The sequence below is a fragment of the Asterias amurensis genome, chromosome 3, assembly GCF_032118995.1.
Source record: "Asterias amurensis chromosome 3, ASM3211899v1".
Lineage (NCBI taxonomy): Eukaryota > Metazoa > Echinodermata > Asteroidea > Forcipulatida > Asteriidae > Asterias > Asterias amurensis.
The window spans coordinates 25,166,795-25,184,990 of NC_092650.1; the positions used below are offsets into that span (position 1 = coordinate 25,166,795).

Genomic DNA, 18,196 nt, shown 5'->3' on the forward strand with positions numbered 1-18,196 from the left:
AATGCCAAGCAAGAGCCTCGAGATGCTTTACAATTGAGAGACAAATAAAAATGAGGAAATAAGTGAGCTTAAAAACAAGCGAGGTGATCTAGGAGACAATTTAAAATAATAATTAGTTTTAATTCTTTTGTGTTTTTCAAAATGTAAATTGTTAAAATTGTTGTCCCGGTAAGTGCATAATAAAAAGAAAAATCATTCAAATGTTATTGGTGTGTTGGTGAGAGGGAATTAAATATAACATCTGTTTGTATTTTAACATGCGTAATCTTTGTTTACACACCCCTATTGTTCATCCAAACAAAAGACAAACTGAACAAACACATCAAACCAAAATGCATAATGCCAAAACAAACAAAATAAAAAGCAATCATAAATGTTTTTTTTTACACTGCAGCATATATAATACAATCAACTCAACCATATGTTGAAAAACCCATCGAACACATTTGCCTTACAAATCCGTTTATCTGAAAATTTGATTCCAAAATTGATAGATTATGCAAATTTCTAACCCGTCTTGTTTCTTTTGTTCCCATGGGTTGATTGCAGACTCTCTGTGATAAATCCCCTGCCGTTATCGGTTGATTTTTCCCCCCAGATTTGTTCTTCTTCTTTCCCCTCGTGGTAATGACATTTCATATTATATTATGCGTAATATAACTGCCTTATGTTTGATTAATTTACCTCAAGTGAAAGTGTAATACATGAATGAATGGTGGATTTTTACCATAAATATAGAATAGGCTGTCAATATAAAACTATACCTGTGTATATTTATTTTTTCCATGGTCTCCATATTGCCGTTTGTTTTTGTAGTAACAAAAAACCCAGATTTTACTGCATTTCAGCTTCTTGACAGGAATGCAATTATTATTTTTTATTTCTGATCAACTTTTTTCTTATTGTGACCATATGTTAAATGTCCTCCACGTTTAAAAAAGAACAAAACATCCATTTGTAAACAAGTTTGATTTACTTAGCAAAAAATATCTAATGTGGATATCTATTCTCCATGCTTATGGCTTTTTAGATACATCCCTCAGGAACAGTTGCAATTTTAATATATAAGTGATCTTTAAAAAACGCAATGATTTATTACCTTTATTTTCTCTCTTCGAGTACATTTATGCAAGAATGTGTAGTGTTGTTCCCGTTGGTCTACTTCCAAGTTTCCCAGGGAAGCTTTTAAACAGGCTAAATTTTCATACTAGTAATCCGACATAAAAGTAAATTGCTTCCTTAAAAATAAATATTAAATGTTTTAAAAACGCAATAATTTAGTACTTTTTCCCTCTTTGAGGACGTTATATGCAAGAATGTGCAGTGTTATTCCAGTTGGTCTACTTCCTAGTTTCCCAGTGCATCACTTAAACAGGCTACAGTTTCATACTAGTAATCCAACATGAAAGTAAATTGCTTCCTTAAATAAATATTAAATGTAACATTTTAGAGTAGAGTGGTCTTCGGCTATAAGCAGTCTACTCTGTGGTCACATAAAAAATTTACGGCAGATGACATCACATTTAAAATTTACTTACGTATTGATGGTAGCCTAGGCTCGATCGCTCAAACAGATAAGATCCATTTGAAAATGAGTTTACATGTATTTGGCCGTAGTGAGATTTGTATTGTGATATTGTGTTTTTCTTAGCAGTTTTAACTCTCTCAGTCTCGAGGTTGTACATGTACCAACTATGTACTGTATTGTATTGTATGTACATATTTTGTACGTACCCAAAAAGTGTCATCAACTCTTCACGAACAATTCCCAGGCCATCACAGTATACTTCTTATTCACAAGAGGGCATTATCACTCCAAAAATACTTTTTACTGGATGTACCAAGGCTGCACAAATCAGCAACCCACAGCAAGTTACATTATTGTTTGGTATAAGAAACGTGTTATTCAGAATTTTGAAAACCTCAAAAAGCTGAAACTAAGAGTTAAGAAAAATCCATTTGGTACTAACCATCTTACTTTTTGAACATTTCTGTCAACGCAGTCTCAAAAATCAATTCCTTCTGATTGGAAAGGAAACACAGACTTTAATTTCAAACTTCTTTCAGTGAAAGATCAACAACTTTAGGACAACATTTCTTTCCGTAGCTTTCACATCTATCAAAATGACATGTGTTCTACAAACATTGATTTAGCGGACAATCTAATGGTCTATCGGCCAACACAGATCATGCATAATCTACATTTACACAACTTAACGGAAGACTCTTGCATAAGGGAAAACGTGTCTCCGCATTGCTCGCACTGTTTCCTCTAAAGCACGGCGAGGTTCCCCCCCCCCCCTCTCCCTGATGCGTATCAAAAAAATGTCCGGCATTTAAATAATTCCTTGCAAAGGGACTTACATCATTCCGTCGGAAATTGACTGTGGAAATTCATTAAAGATGGCCAAATCGTGACATTGATACAGAGGATATCACTTAGTATGATGAACTCCACTCCAAGGAACGTGTAACCACTTTTTAGTCTTCATTACGGTCAGAATGCTGAACATCTATCCAGGCACGCACCACAGTAATGATGTTTTTATTCACACAAGCTCCTTGTATTTTGTCTATTGTGCTAAACGCAATACTTAAAGGCTGAGTACACCTTTGACTTAGGGAATCATTCAATTGTTTTGATCCTGTATAAATGTAAACACATACAGGATTTTTTAAAGGAACCACATTAAACCATAGTGTAAGGTATTTCAATAAAAAAATAATAATAATAATAATAGTTTAGCTACACATTTTGTCGACCCTGAGTCTGTTTCGGCAGCACTTGCAATGGCAAAGACAAAATTAATTTTACAGCCTATTACATTGACATCTGTACATTTATGGATGTACTTGCAATTTCTGGTAAGATCTGGCAGGGCCCAATTTCAAAGAGCTGCTACATGTAAGCACACAAATTTGCTCAGCATGAAATGTCTTCCCTGATAAAAACAGGATTATAAACCAAATTTCCCTGTGATTTTCAGGATAAGCAAACAACAGCTGAATACCAGTACCAAGAAATATGCAACAAATGGAAATTTTGTTGGTAATTCTGTTTTTATCAATGAAGAAATTTCATGCTAAGCAAATTTTGGTACTTAGCAGCTCTATGAAATTGGGCCCTGATCTTAGGTTACAAGTAGAGATCTCTCAGTAAATACTGTCGCTGCCAGCAGCACATAATCGTCCTACCCCTCCTCCTCCCCATCTTCATGAATTTACACAGCAGTATCATGTGTCCTCGTCTAAAGTATTCTTCTGTTTTCAAAATTCAGACTTGGGGAAGACTGTTGACAGTGCTTTTGCAAAGACGTCATGCGATGGACGCAAAAGGGTGGTGAAAATATTTTCTTTGTCAGTTGGGGGAAATCGGGGAAGTCAAATAGATTTGTTTGGGTTGGTGGCTGTGGAAACGCCATGGAAGAGTTTAGATTGTTGTGTTCTAAACGAATGTTAAATCCTTTGAAGAGGGGGGACATTTATTTTTCTTTGTCAGGTGGGTTGAATTTAGACTGTAATGGAGGGTTATTTTGGTTTGTCCGATAGTGCGTAGGACGAGGAGGGTGGAGAGCGATGTACTTAAAATGTAAAGCACGAAACGAGGGGTAGAAAAGGGAATGTTTGATTCCGAAGCCGCATTGACATAGCACTTGATTTTATTGTCGGGAAGCGTTAGAAGGGAAATCAAAATTGCTTGTTTTGTACTTTGTATGGGAAGTATGTGGGAAGTAGAAGTTAGCATAGAGAGAGAGAGAGAGACGGACATGAAGTAAAGAAATACCGAGGTATTGTGTTGGACTGCCAGGATAGCTTCATGTTCACTTTGTAGGGTTGGTGCACTTTGAGTGTCATCCAATACGCTGGGAGGTCTGTTCTCATCATTAGTAGTAACATGTCTGGGGATGCGGCCGCATACTTTACCAGAATCAACGGATACTAAATGCACTTTGGGAGAGGTCTTTGTTTTGCTCAATGAGTGCTTTCACACGTTATCAAAACTCTTGAAGATTCATTTTCAACGTTTGAGTCGAAAAATCAATGTCAATAGAAAGCAATTAATCAGTCGCAAACATAACTTGCACCTACTCTCAAGGAGCGTGTGTAGAATTGTTCGGTATGCACGTTTCGCTTAGCAGAATCGGGCTACCAGCCAAAATATCAATTGATGTACACATGTCATGACTGGTTTCCTGTAACATTTTTTTAGACAAATAAAATTCATTTCTAAGCCAAATTTTTGGCTGATTTATGGAATTTTTGTTTTATGCCATTAGCAGTACTAGGAGGCATTGCACTTTTCGAAAAGTCAAAGGCTAGTGATTTATTCCTTGGCAGTTATTCTAAATATTAGTTGAAGTGAAATTAATTCTCCAGTTTACCTTTAAAATGGTAGTATCCTGGAAACAGATCAATCTGACATACTCAACGGAAATGCCAAGAAATTTGTTATTTCTGTCAGTCGTGCTGCGGAGCAGGAAGACGTGGTCTCTCTGCATCACCCATGCTTTGTCCCACATAACGCTCAAACACATACCTGCTTTCAAACAAGTTGACAGATTGAATTTTGCACCGCAATTTGAGAGACCATGTTCTATCATCTTTGATTTGTGTCATTTATTGAGACGGAATCAGGATTTGTTTTTTTCCCGTTGTTCGGGTGGTGTGGGTTTTTAAAGCATTCTCTGTGCTGTTATTGTGATTGGCTGTGAAATAGTAGATTCTGGTGACCAGGACATTTAAAAATATTGTTTAGTGGGCCTAAATGATCTGAAATGGTTTCAACCCCACGAGATTTTCTTTTTTTTAAGATTGGGATTGTTGAGTATCTAAACAGCTGTAGTAAAGTATCAAGCAATAAAGTTCTCTTTAAGAACAAAAATCCACCTGACAAGTAGACACACATATGGTGTTGTCGCAAACCAAATATATAAACAAGTAGACTGGGATAAATTTAAAAAAAATTTGAGAAGGTAACTGGATGGAATAAAAGAAATGGTAATAGTACAAAACCATCGTGATGATTGATAAAGACTTTTGGTTTGCTGTGATTCTTGGGATGGTGTGATTGATGGTGAACCAGCTGGTGTATCCCACTTTTACACAAAGTTCTTATTATCCTGTCTATTTATGCTGATCGGCAAAGATTTATAGATGATATGCATTCAAAAAATGCCACAATGTCACCTCTTTTATCCTTTGAAATTCTCTAGTTTAAGATTTATTGCAGAGGTCGGAGACTCTGACTTTCTGGCCTTCTCCTGACAAACATGGTTCATCCCAAAGTAATTCACTACGACATTTGTACTGAATGTGTCTGCGGTGTGTTTTACAGGGCCCAAGAGCTGCTTAAGCCCAAAAAATAAATAGGCACAACAAAAGTATTCTTACCAGAATAAGATTACCAGACTAACTACCATATCACACGTACAATTTGTTACTGGTATCCTGCTAATTTTTGCTTAGCACAAATCTCAAAAGCGTTTTTTTTTTTTTAAAAGCAACTCAATGAAATTCGGCCTGGTCCACAAAGGCGTTCGCTTTTGAACAAAGCACCCAATACCCGTAAGCCCCCATCCAAAGACAGGACCTGAGTACAGGGAGCCACTTACAATGTAATACTGGGACCCTTCTTCTGCCGACTCTTAATTAGTATGTCAGAATCTCTCTGGATGCAATCTTTGAATTCTCCATCAAAAATCCAGATCCCAATTCTGGAAAAACCTCATCCTAGATCTTGAGGGTTCTCCACCACTAGGTTGCCTGTCTGGATTGCCCACTTATATATTTTTTTTAGGGTGAGAGAGGGTCATCGGTGCACCTTTAATCTCCCCCACTGCTGGTAAATGAGTGTCTGATTACGCAGGGGCCCCATACGCTGGCCTGCGATCTCCCCGGCTATCCGCACATTGGAGGAAAAAGGAACTAGCTATGTGTCCCAGCGTCTTTATCCGTGTCACTCAGCAGCGGTGGTGTCATGTTACAGAGCTCGATCAATGGGTTGCTGACAATTTGCCAAGAAGTGGGGATGGCGTGGCAGAATATTAAGCCATCTGCAGTGACGGGTATCTTGAGAAAGGGGGGGGGGGGGGTTGTCAATTGTGTTTAAAGATATCATATAGTAGCAGTGAAATGATAATTGTGGTGTTGGTTTTGTTCATGAATGTTCATGATTATCATAGTGATCAGGGTCGTAAAAGAGTTGAAAACCTGGAGTTTTAAGGGATGCAACTTAGCACTGTTACTATAGTGCTTCAAAAGCCCTCTCTTGGCTGCGTCGGTGCCCCTCTTTCAAAATAATCCAATAGTCCTTCTGGCTTTTGGATTTTCATGGTGGAAATGGTCTCTCAAAGGAAGATGAAATGCAAAATTTTTTGTGGACAAAGTGAGATTAAGCTTTCAGAATGTTGAAAAGTTCTGCATTGATCATGCAAAGGCTATTTATCAAGCCTCTGTACCCTTAATGCTACTCAGTGTAAAGGCTGACATCTTTTTAGAGGCAATGATATCACTTTTTAAATTGCATTTACGAAATGTTGGAGTTTTATCAAGTTTTTAGCATTTGGTCGGTGAATTACTTTACTGCATTGACACATTTGAATGTTCGACGCAGTTTAAAGCCAAAACCCAAGTTGCTGGTAAAGACAGTGTATAAAAGGGACCAATGTATGAATATAACAAACAAGTACCACTACTCATTCACCCTCAATCTTCTCATTTTTAAGTAATTTTAACGCTCGAGTAACGCCAAAAGTAAATTTCTTAAAACTGAACAGTTCTCATAAATCTACCTCTCGATAAATAAAAAACAGTTTGATCATTGGAAAGGGATTGCATTTCCAGGTAATTTGGGTTTAAAGGAACGATGTTAAGAAGGAGAAAAAAAAAGCAAGGAAAAAATAAGAACTATGTTTTGTTCTAGTTTTGGCAGGTGGCTTTAAAGTCTTTTATTCTTGGCTACGTGATGTGAATTCATACCAGTGAGGGGTTTCAAGTGACCAAATAAAAAATCAATGTTTAATTTTAGAGGGCTGGTTCGGTTAACGAAGAGGTGTCTCGTGGAGATGTTTGCAGGCAAGTGTGGAAATTAGGGTGGTAAGGTCAAATTTATTGTGAGCACGAAACTCCTTCATCCAACACTATTATCGTTTGTTTAAGCACTACGTTTGAATTCTGTGCATTAATTTGAAACAAAAGTTGCCAAAAAGCCATGCAGTATGTTTGTTTCCATAACAAGCTCGGATGGTTTTTAATTATATTGAGGCCATATCTTTGGAACAGCCAAGCAGATGCTTGTTCTCAATTTAAAACACAACTCAAAACTTAGATCTTTTTGGAAATAATGTGTTAATCTGTTAGAATAATCTGGGCATACTGGCCACTTCCTGCTTACCAATCTTTTTTTTGCTCAAACATTTCTCAAATGGCTATTTCTCTTTTTGAAGTAAAGAGTTTGATGTTCTTGAAATTCATTTTGTTCATTCCAATTTTATAAACTGTTTCACCATACTCATTCCTTTAATCAAACAACCGTTTAATAACATCGTTCTCTACTCTGTCAATACTTAATTGCAGTCTATAACCCCCTTCAATTGTTGTTTCATTTTCCCTCCAAATTTCCCTACAAGTACACATCCTAAATATGCGTCGGCGTCGTCGGCGTCCATTTTCAATTTTGTTGGGCTTGACAATGTCAAGAGTCTGAACCCTGCAAACTCACCTAAGCACACACTGAGATGTTTGTATCACAATCAGCGATTCATGCATACAGGCATATCTACCTAAATAAACACTCCACTATCCATGGCCTAATGCTGCGCCATTATATCCCGCCATTATACCCTGATGTAGATAATACTGAGATACATCCTCTTATAATGTGTGATATATGACCGAGATATTCAGGCAAACAGCCCCAAAGGTGTATCACTTTATCAGCCGGCCAGGCCAAACAAAAGTCTTGTTTGCTCGATGAGGCCTACTGATTTACTTAGTGAGTTTTATATTTTATTGGCAATACATCAATGCCACCTTTTAACCAGTATTTTTGTTTAGCAATTTTAGAGCAAGTTTTCATTTTGAACCCTAAAACAATTAACATTTAAGTGCTTCAAAGTTTAAGTTATGCTTCCTACATCATTGATATAATCGAAATGTCATTTACTGAAGATAACTCCCCCCCCCCCCCCCCTCTGCAAATTCCAAAACCTTATTAAGAGTTTCCTTTTGTGCCAAAACACCTATAAATCTTAGTGCTGGGCCATTCAGAATAGTCAATGTATAAAGCGGATTTGTCTATAAAACAAAAACAACAACAACAACAACAACAACAACAACAACAACAACAACAACAACAACAACAGCAACAACAACAGCAACAACAACAACAACAACAACAACAACAACAACAACAATAACAACAGTGCATAAACAACAACAATACAGTAAACACAAATAAACTGACAGAACTTTCAATTTCCATCAGCCTGTATTGCATCTGCCTTTTTCCCAAGGCCATTTTAATATCCCTTTGAAGATTCTACCTTCTTAAATCTGTTGTAGGAAATTGAAAGAGCGCTGTAATCTTGTGACATTGGAAGCAAAACGGAATTTTGCTGCCGCAATTTATCGCAGGGCATTACAGTGTTCGTGCGTGCATGGACTAAGAATCCCTGGGGGGGGGGGGGGGAGTAGGTCCTCGCATCAAAGATGAGTAACCTTATCAGACGCTCCAGCTTCCGAGTTCATGAGTAGAAGAACAGAGACACACTACTACATTAATTAATCACATTATACGCCCACATAAAACTGGATTTTTGAAATGGCAAAGAGAGACAAAGAAAGGTGTCTCTTTTGTGTTGCTGTGCTTTTAGTAGAGAAAATTATTCATTGTTGTTGGCACTTTCTGATGAGGACTTTAGATTGTTCTGTTAAAATTTTAAGGCTAGTAGGCCTACTAGCAGATCGACGTTTAAGAAACAAAACGCTGTAGTAAACAGTAGGCCTGGGCGAATTATTCAAATATCCGGTTAATGGCGAATAGGTTTTCCTATCCGTAACCGCGAATGCCTTTTTTTTCTTAACCGGATATCCGCATAGGGCGCGAATACCTATTTACAAACCGGATAATTCTGTAATTACAACCGAGTAACCGGATATTCTTTAATATCCGAATATCCGCGGACGTCGGGCGACAACTGATATGAATGTTTTGTCTGAATCCTTATGAAACTTCTATTAAGACAGCATAAAACAGCATATATTAAGTATTTAACTATGCTCACCTCCGTGAAGAGTTAAAACAATGACATTTCTGACGTAATTTGTTCAAAGATTACAAAAGTTTTCCTTCACGTAGAGTCAATGACGATCAAAAGAAAAAGCAAATCGCCATCTTTAAATTAGATCCGGTCATTTTTATGAATGAACCGAGTGACACTGTCTAAAACTAATATCAATCCGCCCAAAAGATCTCATTCACAAACGAACAGCGCCCTCTAGCGGCAAAAAAACTATTCGAATATCCGGTTAATTTCGGATAGTTGGCCAGCGGTATCCGAATAACAAAATTTCACTATTCGCCCAGCACTAGTAAACAGCATGGGCCATGACAAGTTCGTACACTGTAACTCTATAGTAGGGCAGGAAAGTACATGTAATATACAGTTAGCTTGTCAATATAAGTCACAAGGTTTCTTTGTTCAATCCCAAAATCATTACAGTTAACAGACAGATGACAATATAGATTAACGTGTTGGGGTCATTTCTGAAAACATGATCCTTTGCAACTTACAATAGGCAGAAATTCTTATAGTATATTTAATTGTAGTTACTCATGCAACTAAGACCCTTTATTTTCTGTGTAAATAGCATATATGTGGTTGATCAAACCAATTAAATATACAGTAAGCATGCATTTGAAATAGATGTACCGGTATATATAGTTCATAAGTTCAGCCCATATTGTTTTCATTCATCAGTAAATACTTGCACGACCAAAAATTTGTTTAAAGTTAAATGTTTACAAATGTGTCTTTGCTTGTACCCGTTGCTATCATTTCCACATAGATGCTGGTACATGCATATAGTCCATTAAGCACTCGATTAACATGAGGCGCCCCTATAAAATTTAATTGTTGCAACTCAATATGTTTCTGCCTTACATTTGTCGTAAAAATTGTACGCTAGAAACAAACTCTTAGTAGTCCTATGGGGGCTTCAATTCAACTTACCAGAGGGTTAGTTTCTTTTATGTCTATTTTAGGAGGTGATTTTACCAGTACTTATTCTATGATACGCTAATTTTATGCGAAAAGTAAATTCACTCCCATTAGCAAACATTTAGCATACACAAAAAAAAAAACCTTCACAAATTTTATCAAATTGTGGACACGGTTTTATTGAAGAAAATGTATTTGTCTCCTTAAAGAGTATATAGTTATCTTTTGTATGCTTAAAAACAAAAGTCACATCTTCACCTGAACCTTATTGTTGTCCAGATGCTTTTTAGAAGTTGTTAAAAATATAATTAATAATGAGAAATTATTTGTTTGCCATGGACTTGTTTGTATGCATACAAAATTTATTTTATTGCAATACTGCAGTTGGATACACAAATAAAAAAAATTAAAACATTTTTTTTTTAACCCTTTTATCTTAAAACCTTAAACCACATTTCTTTAAAGGGACTTGTTCCTCATAATGTTAAACATTATCAACATTTTAAAATTATTATTAATATTATTCATGTTAAAAAAAATATTAAATTTGGTTGCCACGGGCAAAATTATATTGAATTTTCAAAAATGTACACTTTAAACATGAAAATTACAGACAGTGATTTTACCAATTACCAAGTTAGTTTTCATCATACATTTGTGTAGTAATGACCAAAAGCATACCCTCCCTTTAACCTAAATGTGAATTGTATTAGCCAAAAGCAAACATTTTGTCCCCTTTTTAAGCTAAAGACCTACTTACTATACATGTAGCTAGACCCCCTCCAGCTGGTTAGTCTATTTCTACCTCCATGGTCTATGCAAAGATGTGTTCTTCTGGAAGTCTTTGTCTGGAAGGTGATGGTATTTTAGTAGACCACCCCCCCCCCCCCACATCACCACAAAACCTGGTTTATGGTAGTCTTTAAAGAGAGGGTCTTATTTTTAAAATGGATTCAAACCTCATATATCTGAAATGTTGATAATCATGGTTTGTGAATCAAAACAATAATGTAGAAAGCTTTAAACTGGTTTATATATGCGTAGTTAAAAAAAAACAAAAAATCCTTTTAATCAATATGACCTTTGGTGCCAAAATGAGTGATCTTTATCTGCAAACAACATTTAAAAGAGAAACAAATTATTACAACAAAACTTATATTAATTTTTTTATATTTTTTATATATAAACTTTATAACATTAACTTAAGAAATTCCAAAATATTTTCTTTAATGGCATTGAGGAAACGTGACAAAGACACTACAATTTTCTCTTTTTCCCTTTTCATGTTGCAAAAAATGTTTCCTGGTGTCTTTGGGAGACATTTGAGGAAACATTATCCTTGGCTTTGAATTGAGAACAAAAATGTTCTTATCATTGATCAAGATGTTGTATAAATGTTTGTAGCAACATTTTCATTGGCCTAAAACCAATTTGGCCAGGCAGATATTTTCTTGCCCAAAGTGAGGTTGCCCCTTTAACACGAATCTGGAACCTTCCGCCATGGCCAGGGAGATATTTTCTGGCTGCAAGTGTGGTTGCCCCTTAAAGAATGTCTGAAACCTTCTGTCATGGCCAGGCAGACATTTTCCGGCTCAAAGTGTGGTTGCACCTTTAACACGAATCTGGAACCTTCTGCCATGGCCAGGGAGATATTTTCTGGCTGCAAGTGTAGTTGCCCCTTTAAGAATGTCTGAAACCTTCCAGCAGGGCCAGGGAAGACTGGCACGTGCCAGCCAGGTGCAGGGAGTGTGCCTCTTGCTGATGGAGGGTCCACAAGGTCATCACAGTCTCCATTCACAAGGGCCAATAGAGGTGAACCCAGCTCCCTGTGTTTATAAATATATCACACAGTTATTTATGACACAGTGCAGGATGTGGGGGGGCACATGATGGATGGAAATGTGTGCTGTAGAGTGTAGCAGTCAGTAGTAAGGCATGCTTGTTAGTGGAAAATGGTGTCCCGATGGTTTATAGGAAAAAATGTAGGATTATGAACATGGTAGGAATATGTTTCCATAGTGGATTCATGTGTTGATATCACCACTGACTCTCAACCCAAGAACCCATTGGCCACATCCTTGAAGCTGATGCCCCATTTGATTTAGCTGCCTAAAGCAGACAACAGCACCCCACAGCGTTTTGCTGAGCAAAACAAAATGCAGTTAGTTACAGACAATAGCCTGACGTTATGTTACTTCGCAATTGTTTTGTGCTTTGCCATTTATGTTTTGTGCTTAGTCAGCTCTATGAACAGGGTTCATTAATTACCAAATTTTGTATCAAACACGAAATTTGCTCATTGTTGGGAGAGACTTTTTCTCGGCAGTAAAAGTTACCAGCAAAAGTGCCATTATTAATAATGCATGCCACTTGCGCCCCAATAATTGATGTGCTTATCACAATATAGTCTGCTAAGCAGCTTCAATAACTTTGATTCCGGACAATATTGGCTTTTATTAGATAATGTTTGCATCGGTAACGATGAAACCTGTGTGATGGTTGAATATCATTATTTTGGACACGGGTAAAATCTTCACACATCTCAAGGAGAAATAACGGGCACCTGTAAAACAAATGAACAACAAATTTAAAATAATCCTTAACTGTTACAAACAATTATGGCATTTTTGTTTTTACAGTGAACCATAGAGGTAGAATTTTAATTCCTACCTACTTGAGTGAACATGCCACACATAGAATATAGCCACCCACATTTTTTATAATCCATTTCTCATGGGCGGCCTTGGGTTTTAATGGTTTATTCGCTGCTGGTTATGTTTGCATAACAAATTTCATTTACAAGCTAAATAGCCTGGTTCTCATTTTTTGTTTTTACACAAGTAGGGTAAGAAGGCCAGACGCACTAATTGAGACTGGTGCACAAAATGATAGACATTGTTATTTGCATAGTTTATAAAAAAAATCTTGCAATATATTTTAGGGAAGAATATTCGTCCTTTTTAGATATGATTTTCTGCTTTTTCTTGTTTAACTCTCAGAAAATCAATAAGATTGCCTTAACAAAAGGTAGAAATAAAGGCCAAGCGGTCAAGACCGTGACAATGTTCTGAGATTAGGAAACAGTTTTCCATTTCACAATAAGTACATTTGCTTGCAAAATATCATTTGATCTAATATAACCTCTGAAATTGGAAGACAAGCACTCATCTTGTCAGTCCCTGATTTCGAAATCAGTTTCAAAGGTTTTGCTCTATACTTTCCAAACTATAATTCAGAATGCTATATCAGCCAAGGATGTTTTCTTATCTCTTCCAGTCATCTGAATGTACCATTCAACTTAACATTAAAACTGCTTTCTCAAATAATATCCAATTTGCTTGTGGTTTATTTATAAGCGCTTAATTAAAATTTCCCTGTAAGTTTGACTGGGTGGATAGAGGCTTCTACTTGCAACCTTGACTATGGAGGAAACCCTGCCCAAGTCATCAGTACTTATGACTACGACCAAGTAGTTATCTTCCGTCTTTTGAACGACCTTCAGATGAAATTTTGAAATTGAAGTCATTTCCAATTAACACTTTCTGAAATGATTGCCTACAAAATTAGACTTTCCCTTCCCATACTAAAGAGGCTGACATTGACCCAGCTTTTATTCAAAACATGGTTATTCAATGTGTAATCTGCATGCTGAGCAAAGCCACCTGTGTAAATGCCTTTCAGGTCCCCAACAAGTGTTGAAGATTTGCCCTTAACTTTTTCAGCGACACAAGACCTGGTTGTCATTTCACTGGTTGACCAGCTTTTTCACCGGTCCATTTCTTTCTGGACTTGACTTTGAAATTGTTTGAACAATTATTGCAGTCCGTGGCTCACATGTACGTATGTAGCTAATGGAAGCAATGATGTAGCCAGCAGGACGAAATGGACAGAATTTTGACTGGTTTGCAGAAGTTATAACTGGCGTTTAGGCAGTGGACAACTGTTAAGGGAGACTGCTGGTTAGGCCTTTCATGCACAATTTATTCTAGTGATGAATTGATCGTGTGGATACATTAGTTGTTCATTTGTTTTTGTTTTGCAAATGGTAACCTCCAAAAATCAGTAAGCTTTCCGAATAAATAATGGTGTTTTTCAACCTTCCAAACCTGTAATCTTTTTAAAATATACTCATTCGTTTAAATCTTTGATTTTGATTTGAATTTTCAAACTTTTTTCTCTCTCCTTTTCCATTGTATCACAGGTGCTCCATCCCACGGTGCCAAGCCCCCGCCCCTTACGGTAGTCTCAGCTGGCGGTAGTAAAACGACACGAACCACAGCGACAGTGACCCCACTCAATCAGTCTGCAAGCACCGTCACGGTTACCAGTGCGAATAGTACCAACCATGCCATGGCAGCCACCAGGACGTCTAGCTTTGCTGCTGCATTGCGAAAACTGGCCAAACATGCTAACGACAATGGTACGTAGTTCATGGTTTTAGTGGAGATTTAAATACAAATGGACACGAGTTGTAATTGTGAAAGACCAGTCTTCTCACTTGGTATCTCTCAACATATGCATAAAATAACAAACCTGTGAAAATTTGAGCTCAATCGGTTGTCGAAGTTGCGGGATAATAATGATATAAAAAGTACCCTTGTCACACGAAGTTGTGTGCTTTCAGATGCTTGATTTCGAGACCTCAAATTCTAAATCTAAGGTCTCGAAATCAAATTCGTGGAAAGTTACTTCTTTCTCGAAAACTACACTACTTCAGAGGGAGCCGTTTCTCACAATGTTTTGTACTATCACCAGCTCTCCATTACTTGTTACCAAGTAAGGTTTTATGCAAATAATTATTTTGAGTAATTACCAATAGTGTCCACTGCCTTTAACTGATTTTGGCTATCAACCAAAATCAACTGTCTTCAGGGGCACGTTGCCACCTAATCATTGGGCTGAAACAGGGTTACTTTTTTTTGGGGGGGGGGGGGGTATATATTAATAAATTTTACACTATCACATTGTGACCAAAAGGTCAAATCACATGAAAAATTTCAATATAAAACATAAAAATCTAACTGTGATCTTTAACCTTTGACCTAGGTCCAGAGGAGCACTCCCCAAGGGTGTCACCGGTCAGTATGAATCGAAGCACTGCGTCCACCCCATCCACAAAGAACTTTCACTTTGGCCCTTCCCCGCTGGTGGTACCCACCAGTACGCCACCAGTGGTCACCATCGCACCAACACACTCCAACAACTCTAGTGTTATGTCAGAGCAGAGAAGGGTAAGTGGGAAGGTTAAGTGGATTTGTGGTAGTAGTGCGTTACACAGGACCAACCGCTTTATGTCCCATCCAAAGGACGAAGCATCATGGTTCAGTGCCTTGCTTAAGGACACAAGTGTCATGACTGGGACTCAACCTGTACTCTGCTGATCAGAAACACCAGAGTTTGAGTTTAACCCGGGCGGGGGGTGGGGGACCTACCATGTCACACTCAGTGACCACCTGGGCCCTATTTCGTAGAGCTGCATCAGCATAAAAAGGATCTAAGCGCAGTATAAAACCATGCTTTCAAGGATACGTTTGACCAGCCAAACTACCATTCCACATTTGCCATTTGTATCCTGCTCACTTTTGCCAAGCAGGAAATTTCTAAGCAACATTAAGCAGCTCTATGAAATTGAGCCCTGGGCTCAAGACAACTTAACCACTCTTCAAGGAGCGAGTTTCTTTTCTAGATGTGGGAGGAAAACCCAAGAGAATTATTTCTTTGAAGACCCACGCAGTCAGAGAAGGGACTGAAAATCGAAATGAATGAACAAGTCTCTACATGTTCTGATTGCAAATTTGAAAATCTCCCTAATATGTTAAATGTAATCCTATATATCTCCCTGATTGTTATGTAAAATCTCCCTGATTGCGAGATGTAAAAGTTGGCAGCTCTGCTTAGAGGACGCTCTCTGGAAAGTCGTTCATAAATGTTAGTTTTTTTTTTTTCATTGCCAGCTGTCCCAGGACATGGATAGACATGGACATCACAACTCATCTGAACAACATAACAGCAGCAGGCACTCCACTGAGGCCGGAACCGGTCCCAACTCAATATGGAGATCAAAGGGCAGTCCGGGAGCGGGACCAAGAAGGTTGGACTTGTGAGGATACCATTTTTTTAACGGGAATTAATTAAAAGAAATGTTTCTACTCATTGCAAACTCAGTTCTAAAACACAATGATGGCTCAACAATGAAACCGTTGCATTGGCCGCAATCTTTGATGAAACATGTATGTGAAAAAGACAATCATTGGCTGAGAGACGTACACAGCGCCTACACTCAGGTGCTTTTCCATTGTTTTATATCAGAGAGGGTGGTTAATGACATCATATTCAATCCATCTATGCTTCCCTTTGGTTTTCATGTGTTGCATTATTTTAGTACTGCTAGGTCTCTTCTCATTTTGACTGTAGATTTTCAGCTTGAGAAAGTTCTGTTTAAAGTTCAAAATGTTCGAAGGCCCTGCAACATCTTTGACAAATTCTTTGGTCAAATTCTTATATACAAAAGAATTTTACAGACTGAAATCGGCCCAATTAAGCACAAAAAAGTTGCTAAGCACAGAAAAGTATTGTTGAACTGAAACAGGTCACCAGCCAGAATTAAATCAAGTTTGCATTGTCATGACAGGATCCCCCACTAAGTTTTTGCTTATCATATTTCAAGCAGTTTTTTTTTGCTCAACACCTTTATGAAATTGATCCTGGATTTGTATGGGATATGAATGCAAAGCTAGTTTATAATCACGAGTCAAACAACAACTGCCCCATAAAAATCGACCCATGATTAGCTAAAGGCCAAGTCTGAATTACTGGTTGGGCTATGGCTAGCCTGCGGCTGTTGCTAAGGGTGTTGCTATGCTTTAGGGCATGTCCACCTAACGATCAAGCTGTAGCCACTAATTTAGACACAGCCAGATTTTTGGTTGTATGGCCCCCTTTTTTAAACCACGTCTTTGGCACAATTGCGCGTGCTTTGCATCCTCGTTTAGGACTTCAGTCAGCCTGAAGCCGAATCCAAAGCGGAAGGTGTGGATTCAATATATTACTCACTCACTGACTGTCCAAGTACTATTAAGAAGACTGATCTGCAAGTTTGTTTCTTTGATTTATTTTTCCCAACAGACCTGTTCCTCACATCCTCAAACCAGAGGAGAGTGTTCCAGTCCGAGGATTCCAACCTTACCGCTCGGGCGAGACCGAGATGACTCCCCGCCCCCCTGCACCGGCTCCTCCTCCGCCCCCTCCTCCGTCCCACTTGACCTATGACCCAGCCATGATGGCCGCTCTTTCACCGTATCCATTCCATCAAGCCTTCATTGGACCCCCTCACATGCAGTACCATGGTTTCAGGTATGCAATCTCTCATTTGTTGTGATCTGTTTTTGTACTGTGTCAGGAATTCTTTGTTTACCTGCTTCAACATTGTCTTGGAAGAAGTAGCCTTTGAGAAGACGTCCCATGTTATCAAAAGAAAATCATGACATCTCACTAGGTGTCCTGTTTTACTTAAGAACAAAAATTGTTTTTGAGTGTCTTGTTTAGCCCCTGGGAAAGAACTATACTGTTGTATATGCTCAGTACTTTCCTGATTTCTTTTGGGAAAAAAAACCCAAAGAGCTTAATACACACGGGTTGAAGGGCAAAAAAACAAATAATATGCTTTATCCCTGATGCAAAATTACCGTCAATTATGTTGTGAATATTGTTTGTTTTCAAAGTGACAATCTCTTCGTTGGGCTTCATTGAAGCACTGCATGGTGTGAAGGATAAGAATAAATTAGATTATAGTAACATCTCTTGTTATCGTTGCTGTACCCGCTGCCAAAACATAGGGTTCGAACTGCCTCTAGCTACCGAGCAACCTCAGTAGTCTAGTTGGTAAGACACTGCTCTAGAATTGCAAGGGTCGAGGGTTTGAATCCCACCCAAGTAATATGCCTGTGATATTATTTCACAGGACTCGGGGAACGTAC

General features: G+C 37.9%; 1 protein-coding gene across 10 annotated transcripts in view; it reads left to right on the plus strand.

Moving 5' to 3' along the window:
• The window catches only part of LOC139934558 (uncharacterized), a 142,494-nt gene that overhangs the window by 100,194 nt on the left and 24,104 nt on the right, over positions 1–18,196 (plus strand). For 8 of the 10 annotated variants that reach the window (XM_071928818.1, XM_071928819.1, XM_071928824.1 and 5 more), the window contains 4 exons: positions 14,422–14,640; positions 15,267–15,451; positions 16,175–16,320; positions 17,346–17,573. In XM_071928818.1, the coding sequence (XP_071784919.1) occupies positions 14,422–14,640; positions 15,267–15,451; positions 16,175–16,320; positions 17,346–17,573 (778 nt within the window). The remainder of the gene's footprint in view (positions 1–14,421; positions 14,641–15,266; positions 15,452–16,174; positions 16,321–17,345; positions 17,574–18,196) is intronic. The other 2 variants (XM_071928820.1, XM_071928823.1) reach the window with 1 other exon arrangement.